The sequence below is a fragment of the Thunnus maccoyii genome, chromosome 14 (genome assembly GCF_910596095.1).
Source record: "Thunnus maccoyii chromosome 14, fThuMac1.1, whole genome shotgun sequence".
NCBI lineage: Eukaryota > Metazoa > Chordata > Actinopteri > Scombriformes > Scombridae > Thunnus > Thunnus maccoyii.
Window position 1 is genome coordinate 2,665,243 of NC_056546.1, and position 17,286 is coordinate 2,682,528.

General features: G+C 36.2%; 2 protein-coding genes across 2 annotated transcripts; both read right to left on the minus strand.

Moving 5' to 3' along the window:
- Positions 1-1,200: 1,200 nt before the first annotated feature.
- LOC121912110 (G-protein coupled receptor 4-like) lies at positions 1,201-5,547 on the minus strand. Its single transcript, XM_042434194.1, has 4 exons — positions 5,224-5,547; positions 4,386-4,573; positions 3,750-4,251; positions 1,201-1,437 (listed from the first exon to the last, which is right to left on the minus strand). The coding sequence occupies exons 1-4, from the start codon at positions 5,398-5,400 to the stop codon at positions 1,201-1,203; spliced, it is 1,104 nt and encodes a 367-aa protein (XP_042290128.1). The 5' UTR covers positions 5,401-5,547.
- Positions 5,548-15,413: 9,866 nt separating this feature from the next.
- Positions 15,414-17,053, minus strand: LOC121912112 (G-protein coupled receptor 4-like). Its single transcript, XM_042434196.1, has 3 exons — positions 16,985-17,053; positions 16,132-16,319; positions 15,414-15,997 (listed from the first exon to the last, which is right to left on the minus strand). The coding sequence occupies exons 1-3, from the start codon at positions 17,051-17,053 to the stop codon at positions 15,490-15,492; spliced, it is 765 nt and encodes a 254-aa protein (XP_042290130.1). The 3' UTR covers positions 15,414-15,489.
- Positions 17,054-17,286: the final 233 nt, after the last annotated feature.

The window sequence follows — 17,286 nt, forward strand, 5'->3', positions numbered from 1 at the left end:
CAAAGGGCATGTTTTCACTCCATGCAGGCTCTACATTGGATGGTTAAAGTGTCTAACCGCTTTAGAGTGCATAGTTCTGCTCCCTGAGTGCTCTCGATCAGACAGTTCATGTCCCTGACAGATACATTTCATACTGGTTTATTATCCATGTGGATGCCCAGGTACTTGAAAGAGTCCAACTTTTGTGTTGAGGGTGAGATGATGTTCATCACACCACTGTAAAAAAGTTCTGTATTTTAGACTTATACATATGGTCCTGGACATCAGAGTTATTTAGCATAAGGGAAACAAAGTCTAGGGAAACACAACAAGGGAATTTTATATTAAAATGAAGATATCCACTTGATTTGATTAATTTGGATGTCTGGCACCTCTCTGTAGGTTTAGATAAACATTTGAATCCATTTTTGCACAAAACATGCAGAAATCAATGACTGTGGATTTTGTTCCCCATTACTTACATTGAAAGCACATTAGGAAGGGATCTTCTAATGGTCAGTGTGAACAGGAGGAATGATTACAGCGAGCTATTTCAATGTTCATTTGAGCAACTGACTGTTGTTTTAAGACTTGAAAAAATGTGAAACATATACTTTAAGTAATATATGGGGTTATTAAATGTTACATGCTGAACTAAAATCAACAAACAGTAGTCTGGCATAGGCCCTGGGATTCTCCAGGTGTTTAGTGACCATGTGCACTATACTAGTGATTACATCATCAGTTCCTCTGTGGTGTCTGTATGCAAATTGGTATAGGTCTAACTGTGGGCCTTCCTCAGACTGCAGGTTGCTCACCATAGTTATTTCCATACATTTCATCACTTCGGGGGTCAAAACAGGTTTGATACATATTAGCATAACAATAGCATGCATAATAAATGATAATTAATTCTTGTCATGTCTAAGTTAAATTCTTGTTTTTTCTTTTAATAATCAGCTCAACACTGATGTTAACAGACAGGAATATCACTCAAATAAACCTCACAATATTTTGCTCAGAGCAAAAACTGCCACTTGTTAGTTTGATATTGGAAGAGTACGATGAAAGCCAACAATGGACGCTGGATATCTGTATTAGACACTGAAAAGGAATAAAACTGACATTTCACAGCCTTGTGGCCTTTTACAGGATCATGGCTTTCAAAATAACCTCTTGACTTGTATGAGTGTCCTGTTGGATCTCTGCAGTATCAGAGGGTTAGAAACTATAAATCTGATAGTTATAAAAATCAGTCAGGCGGCCTGAGAGTAGCCCCGCTGTGGTCACCACGAAACAGCTAGGGTGAACCGACAGGGCGCACAGTTCGCTCACTCTCATAGCTGAGGTCAGCCCAAGCAGCAAAGCTGTTTTGAATGACAACGCCTTCAGAGAGGAGCACTCCAGAGGCTCATAGGGATCAATCACTAGGGCCTCGTGCACCACCGGCACATTCCACTGGGGGGCAGAGACAGGTCTATAGCCAAAACTCTCATGACAGGAGGAACCAGCTGCTGCATACACTTTAACAATGGCATGAGACAGCTGCCTTTTTAGGGTTGAACTTTTCCATATACCTTATTTGTACATCACTTTGGATAAAAGTGTCTCCCACATGAATAAATACAAATCTGAATGTAAACTACAAGAGATACTCAAACAAAACTGGTACAGATACAAGTTGGTCATAGGATAACTCACTCCATAACCTTTTAACCTATACATCTAATCAGTTATATGAAGGTATCATTCAGGCTGGATGGAAATATGTCATGTAGCTCACATTAGTCTGTTGTGCTTGTGGCTTTTTAGTTGTTGTTGTTTTTCTTTTTCATATGAGCAGACAATCAGGACTGTTTGTTGCTCTAAATGAGTTTTTATCCTTCAGGTTAGCCAAAACCTTTTCAGTTTTGTCATTGCAATGCACATAAAGTGTGCAGAGTTGATGAAATTCAGTCACAGTAATGCCTAAAAAGTCAGAGAGAAAACTTTAAAATACAAGATTTCAGTTCCAAAAGTATCTGTGGACTAACCAAACAGGTATTTTGGGCTGGGGAGAGTAAAATGACAGATGTGTGCTCTGAATGGAGTTGAAATGACTCAATACTTGTTCTTTAATCACATATGATTAAATACATTACAACAACTATAATTTATCATCTTTTGTGTACACTATACAACTTATCAAGTAGTAACCTTAAGCTCTTAGCAATCATACGTTATCTCCTGAAAATGCATGTTTTTCTTTATAAAGTGTCACCCTGCAGAAAGTCAAAGTATTTAAAGAGATTCTGGGAAATATGTTTTTGTTGGATCTCTGCTGTTGCAGTGTCAGCTGATTAGTGCAACAGTTGGTAATCAAAAAGTTTAAGAAGGGGGAAATGTACAGTAGGCCTCACTACTGTAACTTATATTGAAAAATATGATATAATTTCTGCTCCACATTATTATTTAAAAAAATATGAGAACTTAACATGAATAAACATACGTTGGTAATTTGAAAAAAAGAAGCAAAATGCCTCCATGGTATTACACAACAGTAGTGTTGTGCTATATGATGATATACACAAGAAACAATCAACAGATATTTTGTTGATTTGTAGGGTTTAATTCACATAATTAGTAAAAAGGAAACATTCTCATTTTTGTCTAGAAACATATTTTTATAGAATTTCCAGAAAATTTACAATTTCCTATAAAAGTACTGCATATAATAATATAAGATGTTAACAGTATTGCCAAGCCATAGCATGCCAACCACAAAACCTCCTAAAATATAACTTGTATCAAATGAAAAGAAATAAATCATATGTTGTTTAACTTTTATGAATAAAAATACCCCCCCCCCCACACACAATAATAGACATATATAGATATAAGTAGGAAAAAAGTAACATATTATAATGTGTATGAGAGGCTAAAGAAGAAGAAAGTCTATAGACCTCATATGATGATCTCCTTGTAGAAATAAGACGGAGTGGCAGCTATAATAACAGGGTGATCATGGTGTTGAACAGCTCAGTTGATCAACAAGTCATATCTTGTTTGCTTCTTTGATTAAAGGGGACATAACATGCACATTTCCAGGTCTATAGTTTTATTCTGGGGCTCTACTGGAATATTTTTCATGACTTACAGTTCAAAAAACTCCTTATTTATCTAATACTGCCGCTTTATGCAGCCCCTCAGTTCAGCCTCTGTCTGAAACAGGTCATTGTAGCTCCTGTCTCTTTAAGACCCGCCCTTGATGAGCCTACTCTGTTCTGATTGGCCGGCTCCAGGAAGCTGCCCCTTGGCAGACTTAAATTATGAATATAAATGACAGAAAATAACAAAAAGCATGTTATGTCCCCTTCAAAGGATAATAATGATAGACATCAACTTAATGCACATTTGTTGAAGCCCTAACAATGAACCAGAAAAAGTTAACCTGCATGGACAAACATTTCCCACCAACCACTTCTCTCACAACATAATCAAAACAATATTTCCTTTTCATCTACTTGTGATGGTCACACCACTGGCTGACAACAACCAGTCTTAGTAGTTTTCTTTGAGCATAACTGACACCAACATTTCAACTAATGATGTGGCACAAAGTCTTTTGTTGTCATACAGCAAACACTTTATTTATCTCTTGTTCGCTAGTTTAAGTGCATTTTAGTTAACATTCAGACACATTACAGTTAACATCTGTTTTCTCCCTTTTCTTTCTCCCTCTTTCTCTGCCTGCATGGAGCTGACTGTGTACATGTTGTTGTCTTTCATACTGATGATCTGCTGTTATCATCACTGTTCATTCTGCAACAACACAGAGAGGCCAAAAGCTTGTCTATGGCCCCTTTCCTAATGAAAACATACAGAATCAAGTCAGCAAGAGGACTGAATCTGAGAAGAATGAGAGTCAGTTCACTGAAGGTATGATTATATCTGTCTTCTCCTACCAGGTACCAGATGATGTTGGGTAGAAACAGCAGCGTGTAGATGAGTAGCACCAGGACCAACATCCCCACAATTCGTCGTTTTTCATCAGAGGGGACTGAGATGGCAGCAGACAGCGATTTGAGGGTCCCGCCCAGGAAGAATATGAGCAGTGGGAAAGGAACGAGGAGGAAGACATAGGAAAAGGTGTTTGTGACCATATGATCAACCCAGTAATAGTAAGGAAGGACATAAACAAGAGGAAGGGTCCAGACCACGACACAGACTACAAGAGAGATCTTGATGGTTCTTCTGAAGCGGTACCACAGTGGCCAAGCAATGCCAAAATACCTGTAACACAAGATACACAGTCTATCATCAGATACAGAATATTCCTGACTTTGAGGAGCTTCAGATATATATAGTAATATAATGGTCATACACATGGAAGTAGCTAAAAACATACAGGATAAACAGATAGCTACCTTTCCAGGGCGACACACACCATGAAGCCAACACTGGCCAGCACACCAAAGAAGTAAATACAAAAGAAGTTTCGATAGATCTTCAAATCCTCAGGTTTTGCCACTAAGACGATCATGCAGCAGAGCTGAATGATGTCAGAGATGAAGAGGTTGATGATGTAGATTGGAGCAACATTGTTATTTTGCACCTGCAAGAAAACATTGGTAGACATAAAAAAAGCAGCTGGAAACATTTCTTTTTTCACTTTTCCTTTACGACCTTTGTGCAACATGTGCAAAAATACAAGAGGATGGAATTATAAGTAATAATAAATATGTCATTTTTCTCTGCTCAGCAATTTCAGTCAGAAACATTCATGCATCGACCAATGTGTCATCAAATATGACACACTGGCCAATCAATGTTACAAGACTCAACAACAACAAGAACATATATGTTCTATATACATATATACACACACACACACACACACACACACATATATATATATATACATATAGAGAGAGAGAGAGAGAGAGAGAGGGAACATATATTTCTTGATTGTTTAAATCAAATCCCAAAATACTGAGCTCAAATAATGCTGTACAAATTGTCCTGACAAATCTTTTATGACAATTTCTTCTCTACAAGTTAATGATGCTGTTAACTTCACCTTAAGAGAAGCTGGATTGAAGCTACACATGTTAACTGCATGTGTTTAAGGTCCAATTAGCTTAAATTTATAGGTCATAACAAGACTTCCTTCCAGCCCCCAAGCAGGATGAAGATTCTTTACAGACAGACTGTATGACAGACACATGACCTAAAATGAATAAATCTTAGTCATAAAGTACTCACCTGGGAATAAAGAGAGTAGATGGCCACTAGAGTCAAAGGAAGGCCGATACTAATGATTACGCATGTCATCACATGCATAATATGTGTTTCAAAATAGAGGTAGGTTGTGTTGCTATCATAGTCGGTGTAGTTATAATCATAGTTGAATGTGACATTGCTGTAATTATTGCTTTCCATCTGTGAGGTATTGTTGTAGAAATCTTCTTCTTCTTCAGAGTGAAACCTGTTGTATGAGAGATCAGGTTATGGAAGTTTTTTAATATCTACATAACATTGTTAAGTGACATCACTAAAGTCTTGAGGTGCAAGTTCACACAAATACAGTGTATATTATAACCATAAAAAGGTGTCTTTGTTACATTTTCTCCTAATAATATTTCTTCAAGGCTGCAACTTACAATTATTTTCATCATTGATTAAGCTGCCGATTATTTTCCCTATTAAATGATTAACCTTTGAGTTTATAAAATGTAGTGTTTTATGCACTGTAAAAAAATGGCACTCACAATTTCTTTGAGCCTGCGGGGATGTCTTCAGCTTATTGTTTTTTTCTGACCAACAATCCAAATCCTAAAGATTTTTAATGTACTGTTGCAAAGGAGCAAATCATAATGTTTAAGGAGCTGAAACCAGAGAATATTTGGTCTTTTTGCTTGAAGAATGATTGAAACAATAATTTGAAAAAACAATAAAGCAATAAAGTAGCAATGAGAATAATCGACTAATCATTGAAGTTCTATATTTCATCAAAAAATAACTTGTCAGATAATACAAGTCCTTGTGATGTATATAAATATTTTTACATGATGATGTGAGGTCATAACTACAGAACTTCATACAGTTCTTTCAGTAATTTAAGGTACAGAGACATTGGTCTAGGATGGTTTGTCTTCTGCACTTGACATCCCACCAGTTGAATAACTCTGTGCTCTCTGATTTTGGACAAGGAGGTTTGTATGTCTGACCAAACCATTTTATGAATCATCTGCATATTTTATATTTTGTTTACAGGTTGTGCACTCTGACTATGTTTTGGAGTTAGCATGAAAATAAATTAGAGGAAACAACTGCAGGTTGGTACATTCACCATGTTTAACAACACTAACATACTGGTCATCCCTGTAGCGTACTGGTTAAGACTCATACCACAAAACTACAACATTTATGTCCAGTTTGATTCCAGCAGATCTTAGTTGCATGTCATCCCCATCTCTCTCTCTCTCTACTCATTTCCTGTCTGACTCTACTGTCTCCTCTCAATAAAGGATAAAATGTACCAAATCACCAAAAATAACCAACAAATAAAACAAACAAACAAAAGAAACACTTATGGGATGGAATCATTAATTGACTGTAATCTATCTTGGTTTGTGTAACTCTATCCCTCTGTTAGACTTTTATTTTTTATCTTATTTTATTTCTTTTCATATCGTCACAGCAGAGGAAACTCTTTTATATCTCAACTGTCATCAAAACTGCAAATATCACTATAAATACCTCTATGTGGATCAATGTTGGCTCAGAACATACAGTAAATACAAGAAATACAGAAATATAATAATGGATATTTGTTTCTTCATTCTTCTTTATTTAGCTCATTTTATTTCATTCAAAATAGTGAAAAGTTCTGAATGTTATTATCTTTTTAGCTATTTTCTTTTGTCTTTGTTACACAACTTTTACACATCAAAATGGTATTTACGGGAAAAAACGCAAATGAAATAAAACACAGTTGGTTTAACCACAGTATTCTGTACACCTACAGTCCAAAGCTGTCTGCTTGTCACAGTTTGCATACTCATTATCATGACTGTTTGCAGTTCTAATGTCATTTTTACAATCTCTACATACACAAGTGAAAAATGTCACAAAACTTACCTCGAAAGCTGCAAGACCACACCTGGATGAGTTCCCTACACAGAGGTTGATGTTTGGTCGTCTGCATCCAAACAGTCTACAGTAAATATGGTGAGTGAAAGCACTGAAACACATTTGTAATTAACTGATCTCAGATCACATCACTCTCTGATTGGCCAGAACCACACAGAATATGTAACATCATCAAAGATGTCACATACAGGGTTGTGGTTTTATCTTCCTTTGAGAGTTTGAACTTTGTTGTGAAAGTAACTCAGGAAAATTTCAACATTTCAAATGAAAATATTATAAAACTCAGCTTTCATCACTTCTTCTCTATTTCTACTCGTCTTACTTTCCCACAGTTTTGTTTTTCAAAATACTGTATATTTTACTGTATATTTTATGACACATAAATACTTGTTTTTCTCACATGTCAAATTTGTATAGAAGGGAAGAGAGGGAGAAACTTACTGGTTGGACAGCAGTAAACTGTCACTGTTTGCATCTCTGTTTTCCTTGTTTTGCATCACTAAATTCACAGTTTTTATGTGCTACATTATACATAGAGTTACACTATTATTGCTTCTACACTGTATGACAGCAAAAGAAAAAAAGTACAAAGGAAATGCACAAAATTTACTTTTGAAAGCTGCAGGATCTCAACCTGATTGAGTGGTGAGTATGAGACACAGGAAGTTCCTCTACTTAGACTTCAAAAGAATAGAGAAGTTGTACTTTGTGAAGATTGTTTTATTGGCATTCTTGCTCCGTAAAGCCGAGGAGAGCTGCAGAGTAGCTGATAAGTAATGAATGAGTCGTTAGTATTTTATGCCGTTCAGTCTGGTTAATCAGACTTCAAAATAAAATTAATCTGATATTTGTCCCCAAAAGTAGCCTTTGACAGACACACACACGCACACAGACACAGATACACATCTCCTGTTCTCCAGCTGTATAGCAGTATATATCTCATGCTTTATTTCTCACATTTCACACGGTTTTTTAGCATCCACTAATCTCTGTTCCTACAAAAACCATTATTTCCACTATCACAATGTTCCCCAAAGATTAACACAAACATGCCGACAATGCACAAAATGGAACTGGAGAAAACATGGAGGCATGGAGAGGAACGCAAAACCTGATCATGAAAACTCAACTCACAAATAAAAGTACTGTGAACACATAATGAAAAGCAGCAGGAGTACTACTACTGCTATCATTACTACTACTACTACAAATAATAATGATAATTAAAGTAGGGAAACACAGAAGGCCTCACAGGAAAATATAAACATGTTCAAGAAGTTCCTGCTTAAAATTGTATTCATGCTAAACAGTAAAATACCACAAAGCTTCCTGGTTACGTGCTGCTGTTCCACCACTATGATGTGTTAAATGTATCAGCGACTGCAGATTGTTATCTGCTTCTGAACAGCCCCTGTACAGCAGTTTCAGTAGAAGTTATTGCACAATTTAACCTCTTCCCCCTTTTTTTTTTTTATTTTTGCTATTTGCAAAAATGCAGAACATGTGGGGGTAACAAAAATAATGATAGTTAATAAAACAAAGTAATGAAATTAGAAGTGTTACTGTCAGACAATTTTGTGTCTGGTTACTACATTATTCAGTATTTCTAATATAATGTTCAAATTCCTTGAAAAAAAGAGAACATATTTGGGTAATACAGAGAGTAATTCTTTCCAATGAGGTCAATAATAAATAATTAAGTCAATAATAGTTTCTTGTGTGATAAGAAAGAGGAAAAAAAGGCCCATGAAGTGTTTCACAACGAATTACAGAAGTGAAAACCTGCTGGGTGATGGTAGGAAGAAATGACACTTGATATTTCTTATGTTGTTGTTTTTATATTCTGTTTAGGTTGTAAACAGTATGAAATGTTTTAGTTTTAAGTTCTTTCATTTGACAAATGACTTTTTGTAATGTCATTTATTATAATTTATATTTCTTATGATATCAGTTGTTAAAAATGAAAGCTATGGCTAATATGTATAAACATCAACATAATTTTAAAAAACAACAACAAAAAACACCATCAGCTACTCTATAGGTTCATTTTCATCATATCACCTTCTCCTGTCTTAAGTTATGTTGCTTAAGAACTTTTATAAGACAGATTTTACACACTAAACATCACTGTGGCAAAATTGTACCCAGTTTGGTTCAATATCGCACCAATACAACACTATGTTAACTTTACTCAGTAGCAATAGTGTCACACACAACAAGCTGAAACTGCTAAAAACTGTTACAAATGTCTTGGTTCTTGTACAAAATGACATTCAAGATACACAGGTTATTAACAATCATTAATAAACCCTGACATAAGTAAGACCTGTAAGTTTAAAAAGAGTAGAATAGAATGTGTACTCACACATTCACCATGTCTTACTAACACTATCCATATATTACTATTTAGAATAAATGTTATAAGTTTCATAAAGGACTGATAAACACAGATGCTGTTCATCATAACTTACGGGTGACATAGCATCTCTATACTGTTGCTAGTAGGAAACCTTTCATCAATAAACATATTATCACATCACAACCAACTCTTTTTAATAGCCTTAGCTGTTACCAAAGAGGCTGTTGAAGACATAACAGAAAGAACAACTTTTAATACAAACCTTAGACAGTATTTTCTAGATATATGGACTCATGTCACTGACATGTCGGGACATTGCTGTTACCTTATTTTTCTCTTAATGATGCACATTAGCTGCTAGTTAATCTAAATCTTATTCTGAACAGATAACAACTTGGACTTGTAAGATATGACTCACCTTTCCTGTTATTAATATGAAGTTGATATTTGGTTTCATCATGTCCATATCTGTAAAAGCTGTTGGTTAACTCCCTCAACGTTTTGCAGATCTTGTTAAGCTGTCACTCAGTCACTGCAGCAATTCCTGTTTTTCACTGTACAGACTGTGAAAAGCATGTAGGGGTGAACTTCTCCATGTACCTCATTTGTACGTCACTTTGGATAAAAGTGTCTCCCACATGAATAAATGCAAATCTGAACGTAAACTACAAGAGATACTCAAACAAAACTGGTACAGATACAAGTCTTATCTCGTCCACTTGGACTGAGCAATATTTTATACAGTGTAATATTACAGAAGCTGGTCATAGGACAACTCACTCCATAACCTTGAGAGTTGATGAAATTCAGTCACAGTAATGCCTAAAAAGTCAGAGAGAAAACCTTAAAATACAAAATTTCAGTTGCAAAGGTATCTGTGAAATAACCAAACAGGTATTTTGGGCTGGGGAGAGCAAAATGACATGACATGTGAAATTTGTATAGAAGGGAAGAGAGGGAGAAACTTACTGGTTGGACAGCAGTAAACTGTCACTGTTTGCATGTTCATTTTCATGACTGTTTGCATCTCTGTTTTCCTTGTTTTGCATCACTAAATTTACTTTTTCTTATCAGGTTCCTGATACTACGGAAGAGAGGAAAAAGTAGACAGACATGAATATGTAAAGTACATTAGTACAACTAGCTGGAACGTGGTTCCATTTACAACTTTGGGGAAGCTAAAACGGGACAATGGCACTAGTGATGTAACCGACCTGCACGCTGGTATTTGACATGTTTTTTACTCTTCCCGAAAACAAACAGTTTTGAAATATTTGTATGAAACAAATATTCGTAAAAAACAAAAACAAAAAAAAAAACACCATTTGTGCTTTGCTGAATAAGGTATTTGTATTCAGGCACACCCTTAGTAACTTTGCTAAATTTTGTGTACCGTATTGTAAAGTGTTGGTTGGAAGAACAACTGCAGGCTGACACATCTCCATTTCTAACAACATTAACACATAACTTCTTCAATATAAATGTTATGACCAAACTTAACAGTTTGTGCTTCTCATTTATTAGCATTACATTTGAGTCACAGTCTGGTAAAAATAAACAAAGAGAATAAGACAGAAAACAGTTGACATCAACAGGAATATTCTTTCTGCCAATAATATACTCCCAAGCATATACAGTATATCAGTCCAGTTTAAGATTATCTTGTACTGTGTTAAATTTTAAGTGACATTAAATGTGTTTGGTGATAATTGTAACTTTTGTCATATTTAAACTGTTGAACTCCCGACATTGAGTGTGATCTTCATTTTATCTGCACCTCAACATTGATGTTTCAGCACTGACTCATGCAACCACTGTGTCATTTCATGTTTCATGCTACCATCTAGTGGCCAAACATAAAACCGTCTGTATAATCTCCTACATATGGAATAACTGGCAAGCTGCCAAGCCACATTGCTGATGGTGCAGTGCTGCACTGGCTTCATCCACTCATCTCCAAACTGACAACAATAACAGGTTTGACTCCTGATTCATTAGAAAGGGTTTTGTATGGTGGCCCCTAAGGACAAAGCACATACAAGAGTGAATGCACAAACATTAATAAAAAAGCATGCTCCAAATCAAGAAATGCTACAAATACCAAAATACATATTAAAAAGGAAAAACACCTGAAGTGCTCCAGGCTGCTAGGAGGATTTGGAGCGTGTTCTTCTTATTGTTTGTGCTTTCACTCTTGTATATGCTTTGTCCTTAGGGGCCACCGTAGTTTTGGACTACAGAACCAGGAAGAGAGTTCAAACAATTTTCCAGTTTGTGTTATTTTTTTTCCCACCCTCATTCTGTGAAGACCCGCCCCTACTGTGCCTCTGATTGGCTCTGACCCTGATATTCTTACCCTAACCCCAACCATCTCACTCCTCTTCTGCATTATGTCTATGACCACTTTAGAGCACACAGTTATGCTCCGTGCGCACTCTAGATATGACAGTTTTTATCTTTGACTGCTTCAAAGGGCATGTTTTCACTCCATGCAGGCTCTACATTGGATGATTAAAGTCTCTAACCACTTTAGAGTGCATAGTTCTGCTCCCTGAGTGCTCTGGATCAGACTGTTCACGTCTCTGACAGATACATTTCATACTGGTTTATTATCCATGTGGATGCCCAGGTACTTGAAAGAGTCCAACTTTTTGTGTTGAGGGTGAGATGATGTTCATCACACCACTGTAAAAAGTTCTTTATTTTAGACTTATACATCTGGTCCTGGACATCAGAGTTATTTAGCATAAGGGAATCAAAGTCTAGGGAAACACAACAAGGGAATTTTATATTAAAATGAAGATATCCACTTGATTTGATTAATTTGGATGTCTGTCACCTCTCTGTAGGTTCAGATAAACATTTGAATCCATTTTTGCACAAAACATGCAGAAATCAATGACTGTGGATTTTGTCCCCCATTACTTACATTGAAAGCACATTAGGAAAGGATCTTCTAATGATCAGTGTGAACAGGAGGAATGATTACAGCGAGCTATTTCAATGTTCATTTGAAAAAATGTGAACATATCCTTCAAGTAATATATGGGGTTATTAAATGTTACATGCTGAACTAAAATCAACAAACAATAGTCTGGCATAGGCCCTGGGATTCTCCAGGTGTTTAGTGACCATGTGCACTATACTAGTGATTACATCATCAGTTCCTCTGTGGTGTCTGTATGCAAATTGGTATGGGTCTAACTGTGGGCCTTCCTCAGACGGCAGGTTGCTCACCATAGTTATTTCCATACATTTCATCACTTCAGGGGTCAAAGCAGGTTTGATACATATTAGCATAACAATAGCATGCATAATAGATGATAATTAATTCTTGTCATGTCTGCGTTAAATTCTTGTTTTTTCTTTTAATATTCAGCTCAACACTGATGTTAGCAGACAGGAATATCACTCAAATAAACCTCACAATAATTTGCTCAGAGCAAAAACTGCCACTTGTTAGTTTGATATAGGAAGAGTACGATGAAAGCCAACAATGGACGCTAGATATCTGTATTAGACACTGAAAAGGAATAAAACTGACATTTCTCAGCCTTGTGACCTTTTACAGGATCATGGCTTTCAAAATAACCTCTTGACTTGTATGAGTGTCCTGTTGGATCTCTGCAGTGTCAGAGGGTTAGAAACTATAAATCTGATAGTTATAAAAATCAGTCAGGCGGTCTGAGAGTAGCCCCGCTGTGGTCACCACGAAACAGCTAGGGTGAACTGACAGGGTGCACAGTTCGCTCACCCTCATAGCTGAGGTCAGCGCAAGCAGCAAAGTTGTTTTGAATGACAACGCCTTCAGAGAGGAGCGCTCCAGAAGCTCATAGGGATCACTCACTAGGGCCTCGTGCACTACCGACACATTCCACTGGGGGGCAGAGACAGGTCTATAGCCAAAACTCTCATGACAGGAGGAAACAGCTGCTGCATACACTTTAACAACAGCATGAGACAGCTGCCTTTTTAGGGTTGAACTTTTCCATGTACCTTAGTTGTACATGACTTAGGATAACTCACTCCATGGCCATTTAACCTATACATCTAATCAGTTATATGAAGGTATCATTCAGGCTGGATGGAAATATGTCATGTAGCTCACATTAGTCTGTTCTGCTTGTGGCTTTTTAGTTGTTGTTTTTCATATGAGCAGACAATCAGGACTGTTTGTTGCTCTAAATGAGTTTTTATCCTTCAGGTTAGCCAAAACTTTTTCAGTTCTGCCATTGCAATGCACATTAAGTGTGCAGAGTTGATGAAATTCAGTCACAGTTATGCCTAAAAAGTCAGAGAGAAAACTTTAAAATACAAGATTTCAGTTCCAAAGGTATCTGTGGACTAACCAAACAGGTATTTTGGGCTGGGGAGAGGAAAATGACAGATGTGTGCTCTGAATGGAGTTGAAATGACTCAATACTTGTTTTTTAAACTGTTCTTTAATCACATACGATTAAATACATTACAACTACTGTAATTAATCATCTTTTTTGTGCACTATACAACTAATCAAGTAGTAACCTTAAGCTCTTAGCAATCATACGTTATCTCCTGAAAATGCATGTTTTTCTTTATAAAGTGTCACCCTGCAGAAAGTCAAAGTATTTAAAGAGATTGTGGGAAATATGTTTTTGTTGGATCTCTGCTGTTGCAGTGTCAGCTGATTAGTGCAACAGTTGGCAATCAACAAGTTTAAGAAGGGGGAAATGTACAGTAGGCCTCACTACTGTAACTTATAGTGAAAAATATGATATAATTTCTGCTCCACATTATTATCTAAAAAAGTATGAGAACTTAACATGAATAAACATACGTTGGTGATTTGAAAAAAAAGCAAAATGCCTCCATGGTATTACACAACAGTAGAGTTGTGCTATATGATTATATACACAAGAAACAATCAGCAGATATTTTGTTGATTTGTAGGGTTTAATTCACATAATTAGTAAAAAGGAAACATTCTCATTTTTGACTAGAAACATATTTTTATAGAATTTCCAGAAAATTTACAATTTCTTATAAAAGTGCTGTGTATAATAATGTAAGATGTTATCAGTATTGCCAAGCCATAGCATGCCGACCACAAAATCTCCTAAAATATAACTTACATTAAATAAAAAGAAATAAATCATATGTTGTTTAACTTTTATGCATAAAAATACCCCCCCACACAATAATAGACATATATAGTTATAAGTAGGAAAAAAGTAACATATTATAATGTGTATGAGAGGCTAAAGAAGAAGAAAGTCTTTAGACTTGATATGACGATCTCCCTGTAGAAATAAGACAGAGTGGCAGCTATAATAACAGGGTGATCATGGTATTTAACAGCTTAGTTGATCAACAAATAATATCTGGTTTGCTTCTTTGATTAAAGGGGACATAACATGCACATTTCCAGGTCTATAGTTTTATTCTGGGGCTCTACTGGAATATTTTTGCATGATTTACAGTTCAAAAAACTCCTTATTTATCTAATACTGCCCCTTTATGCAGCCCCTCAGTCAGCCTCTGTCTGAAACAGGTCGTTTTAGCTTCTGTCTCTTTAAGACCCGCCTCCTGATGAGCCCACTCTGCTCTGATTGGCCAGCTCCTTGGCAGACTTAAATTATGAATATAAATGACAGAAAATCACAAAAAGCATGTAATGTCCCCTTCAAAGGATAATAATGATAGACATCAACTTAATGCACATTTGTTGAAGCCCTAACAATGAACCAGAAAAAGTTAACCTGCATGGACAAACATTTCCCACTAACCACTTCTCTCACAACATAAACAAAACAATGCCTCCTTTTCATCTACTTGTGATGGTCACACCACTGGCTGACAACAAACAGTGTTAGTAGATTTGTTGTCATACAGCGAACACTTTATTTATTTTTTGTTTGCTAGTTTAAGTGTATTTTAGTTAACATTCAGACACATTACAGTTAACATCTGTTTTCTCCCTTTTCTTTCTCCCTCTTTCTCTGCCTGCATGGAGCTGACTGTGTACATGTTGTTGTCTTTCATACTGATGATCTGCTTTTATCATCACTGTTCATTCTGCAACAACACAGAGAGGCCAAAAGCTTGTCTATGGCCCCTTTCCTCATGAAAACATACAGAATCAAGTCTGCAAGAGGACTGAGCCTAAGAAGAATGGCAAACAGCATGCTGAATTCATACTTATCAGTGGTTTCTGCTCTCAAGTACATGATGGTGGTGGGTAGAAACAGCAGTGTGTAGATGAGCACCACCAGGACCAACATTCCCACAATTCGTCGTTTTTCATCAGAGGAGACTGAGATGGCAGCAGACAGCGATTTGAGGGTCCCACCCAGGAAGAATATGAGCAGTGGGAAAGGAACAAGGAGGAAGACGGGGGTAATGGTGTTTGTGACCCTATGATCATTCCAGAAATGTAAAACAAGGACATAAACAAGAGGAAGGGTCCAGACCACGACACAGACTACAAGAGAGATCTTGATGGTTCTTCTGAAGCGGTACCACAGTGGCCATGCGATGATCAAATACCTGAAACACAAGATACACAGTCTATCATCAGATACAGAATATTCCTGACTTTAAGGGGATTCAGATTTATATGGTAATATAATGGTCATACACATGGAAGTAGCTAAAAACATACAGTACAGACAGATAGCTACCTTTCCAGGGCGATACAGACCATGAAGCCAACACTGGTCACCAAACCAAAGCAGTAAATATAAAAGAAGATTCGATAGATCTTCAAATCCACAGGTTCTGTCACTTTTATGATCATGTAGCAGAACTGAATGATGTCAGAGATGAGGAGGTTGATGATGAAGATTGGAGCAACATTGTTATTTTGCACCTGCAAGAAAAATATGGTAGAAATAAAAAAAGGAGCTGGAAACATTTTTTTTTTCAGTTTTTCAAAATTTAGGACCTTTGTACAAAATGTGTAAAAATACAAGTGGATGGAATTCTAAGTAATGATAAATACGTCATTTTGCTCTGCTCAGCAATTGCAGTCAGAAACATTCATGCATCGACCAATGTGTCATCAATTATGACACACTGGTCAATCAATGTTACAAGACTCAACAACAACAAGAACATATATGTTATATATATATATATACACACACACACACACACACACACACATATAAATATACATATATATATATATACACACACACACATATATATATATATATATATATATATATATATATATATAGAGAGAGAGAGAGAGAGAGAGAGAGAGAACATATATTTTTTTTATTGTTTAAATCAAATCTTTTCTGACAATTTGTTCTCTACAAGTTAATGATGCTGTTAACTTCACCTTAAGAGAAGCTGAAATGAAGCTACACATGTTAACTGCATGTGTTTAAGGTCCAATTAGCTTAAATTTATAGGTCATTACAAGACTTCCTTCCATCCCCCAAGCAGGATGAAGATTCATTACAGACAGACTGTATGACAGACACATGACCTAAAATTAATAAATCTTAGTCATAAAGTACTCACCTGGGAATAAAGAGAGTAGATGGCCACTAGAGTCAAAGGAAGGCCGATACTAATGATTACGTATGTCATCATATACAGAATATGTGGTTCAATATTATAAGGGATGTAATCGGAGGTGGAATTGTAGTTGGATGTGACATTGCTGTAATCATTGCTTTCCATCTGTGAGGTGTTGTTGATGTAGAAATCTTCTTCTTCTTCAGAGTGAAACCTGTTGTATGAGAGATCAGTTTATGGAAGTTTTTTAATATCTACATAACATTGTTAAGTGACATCACTAAAGTCTTGAGGTGCAAGTTCAC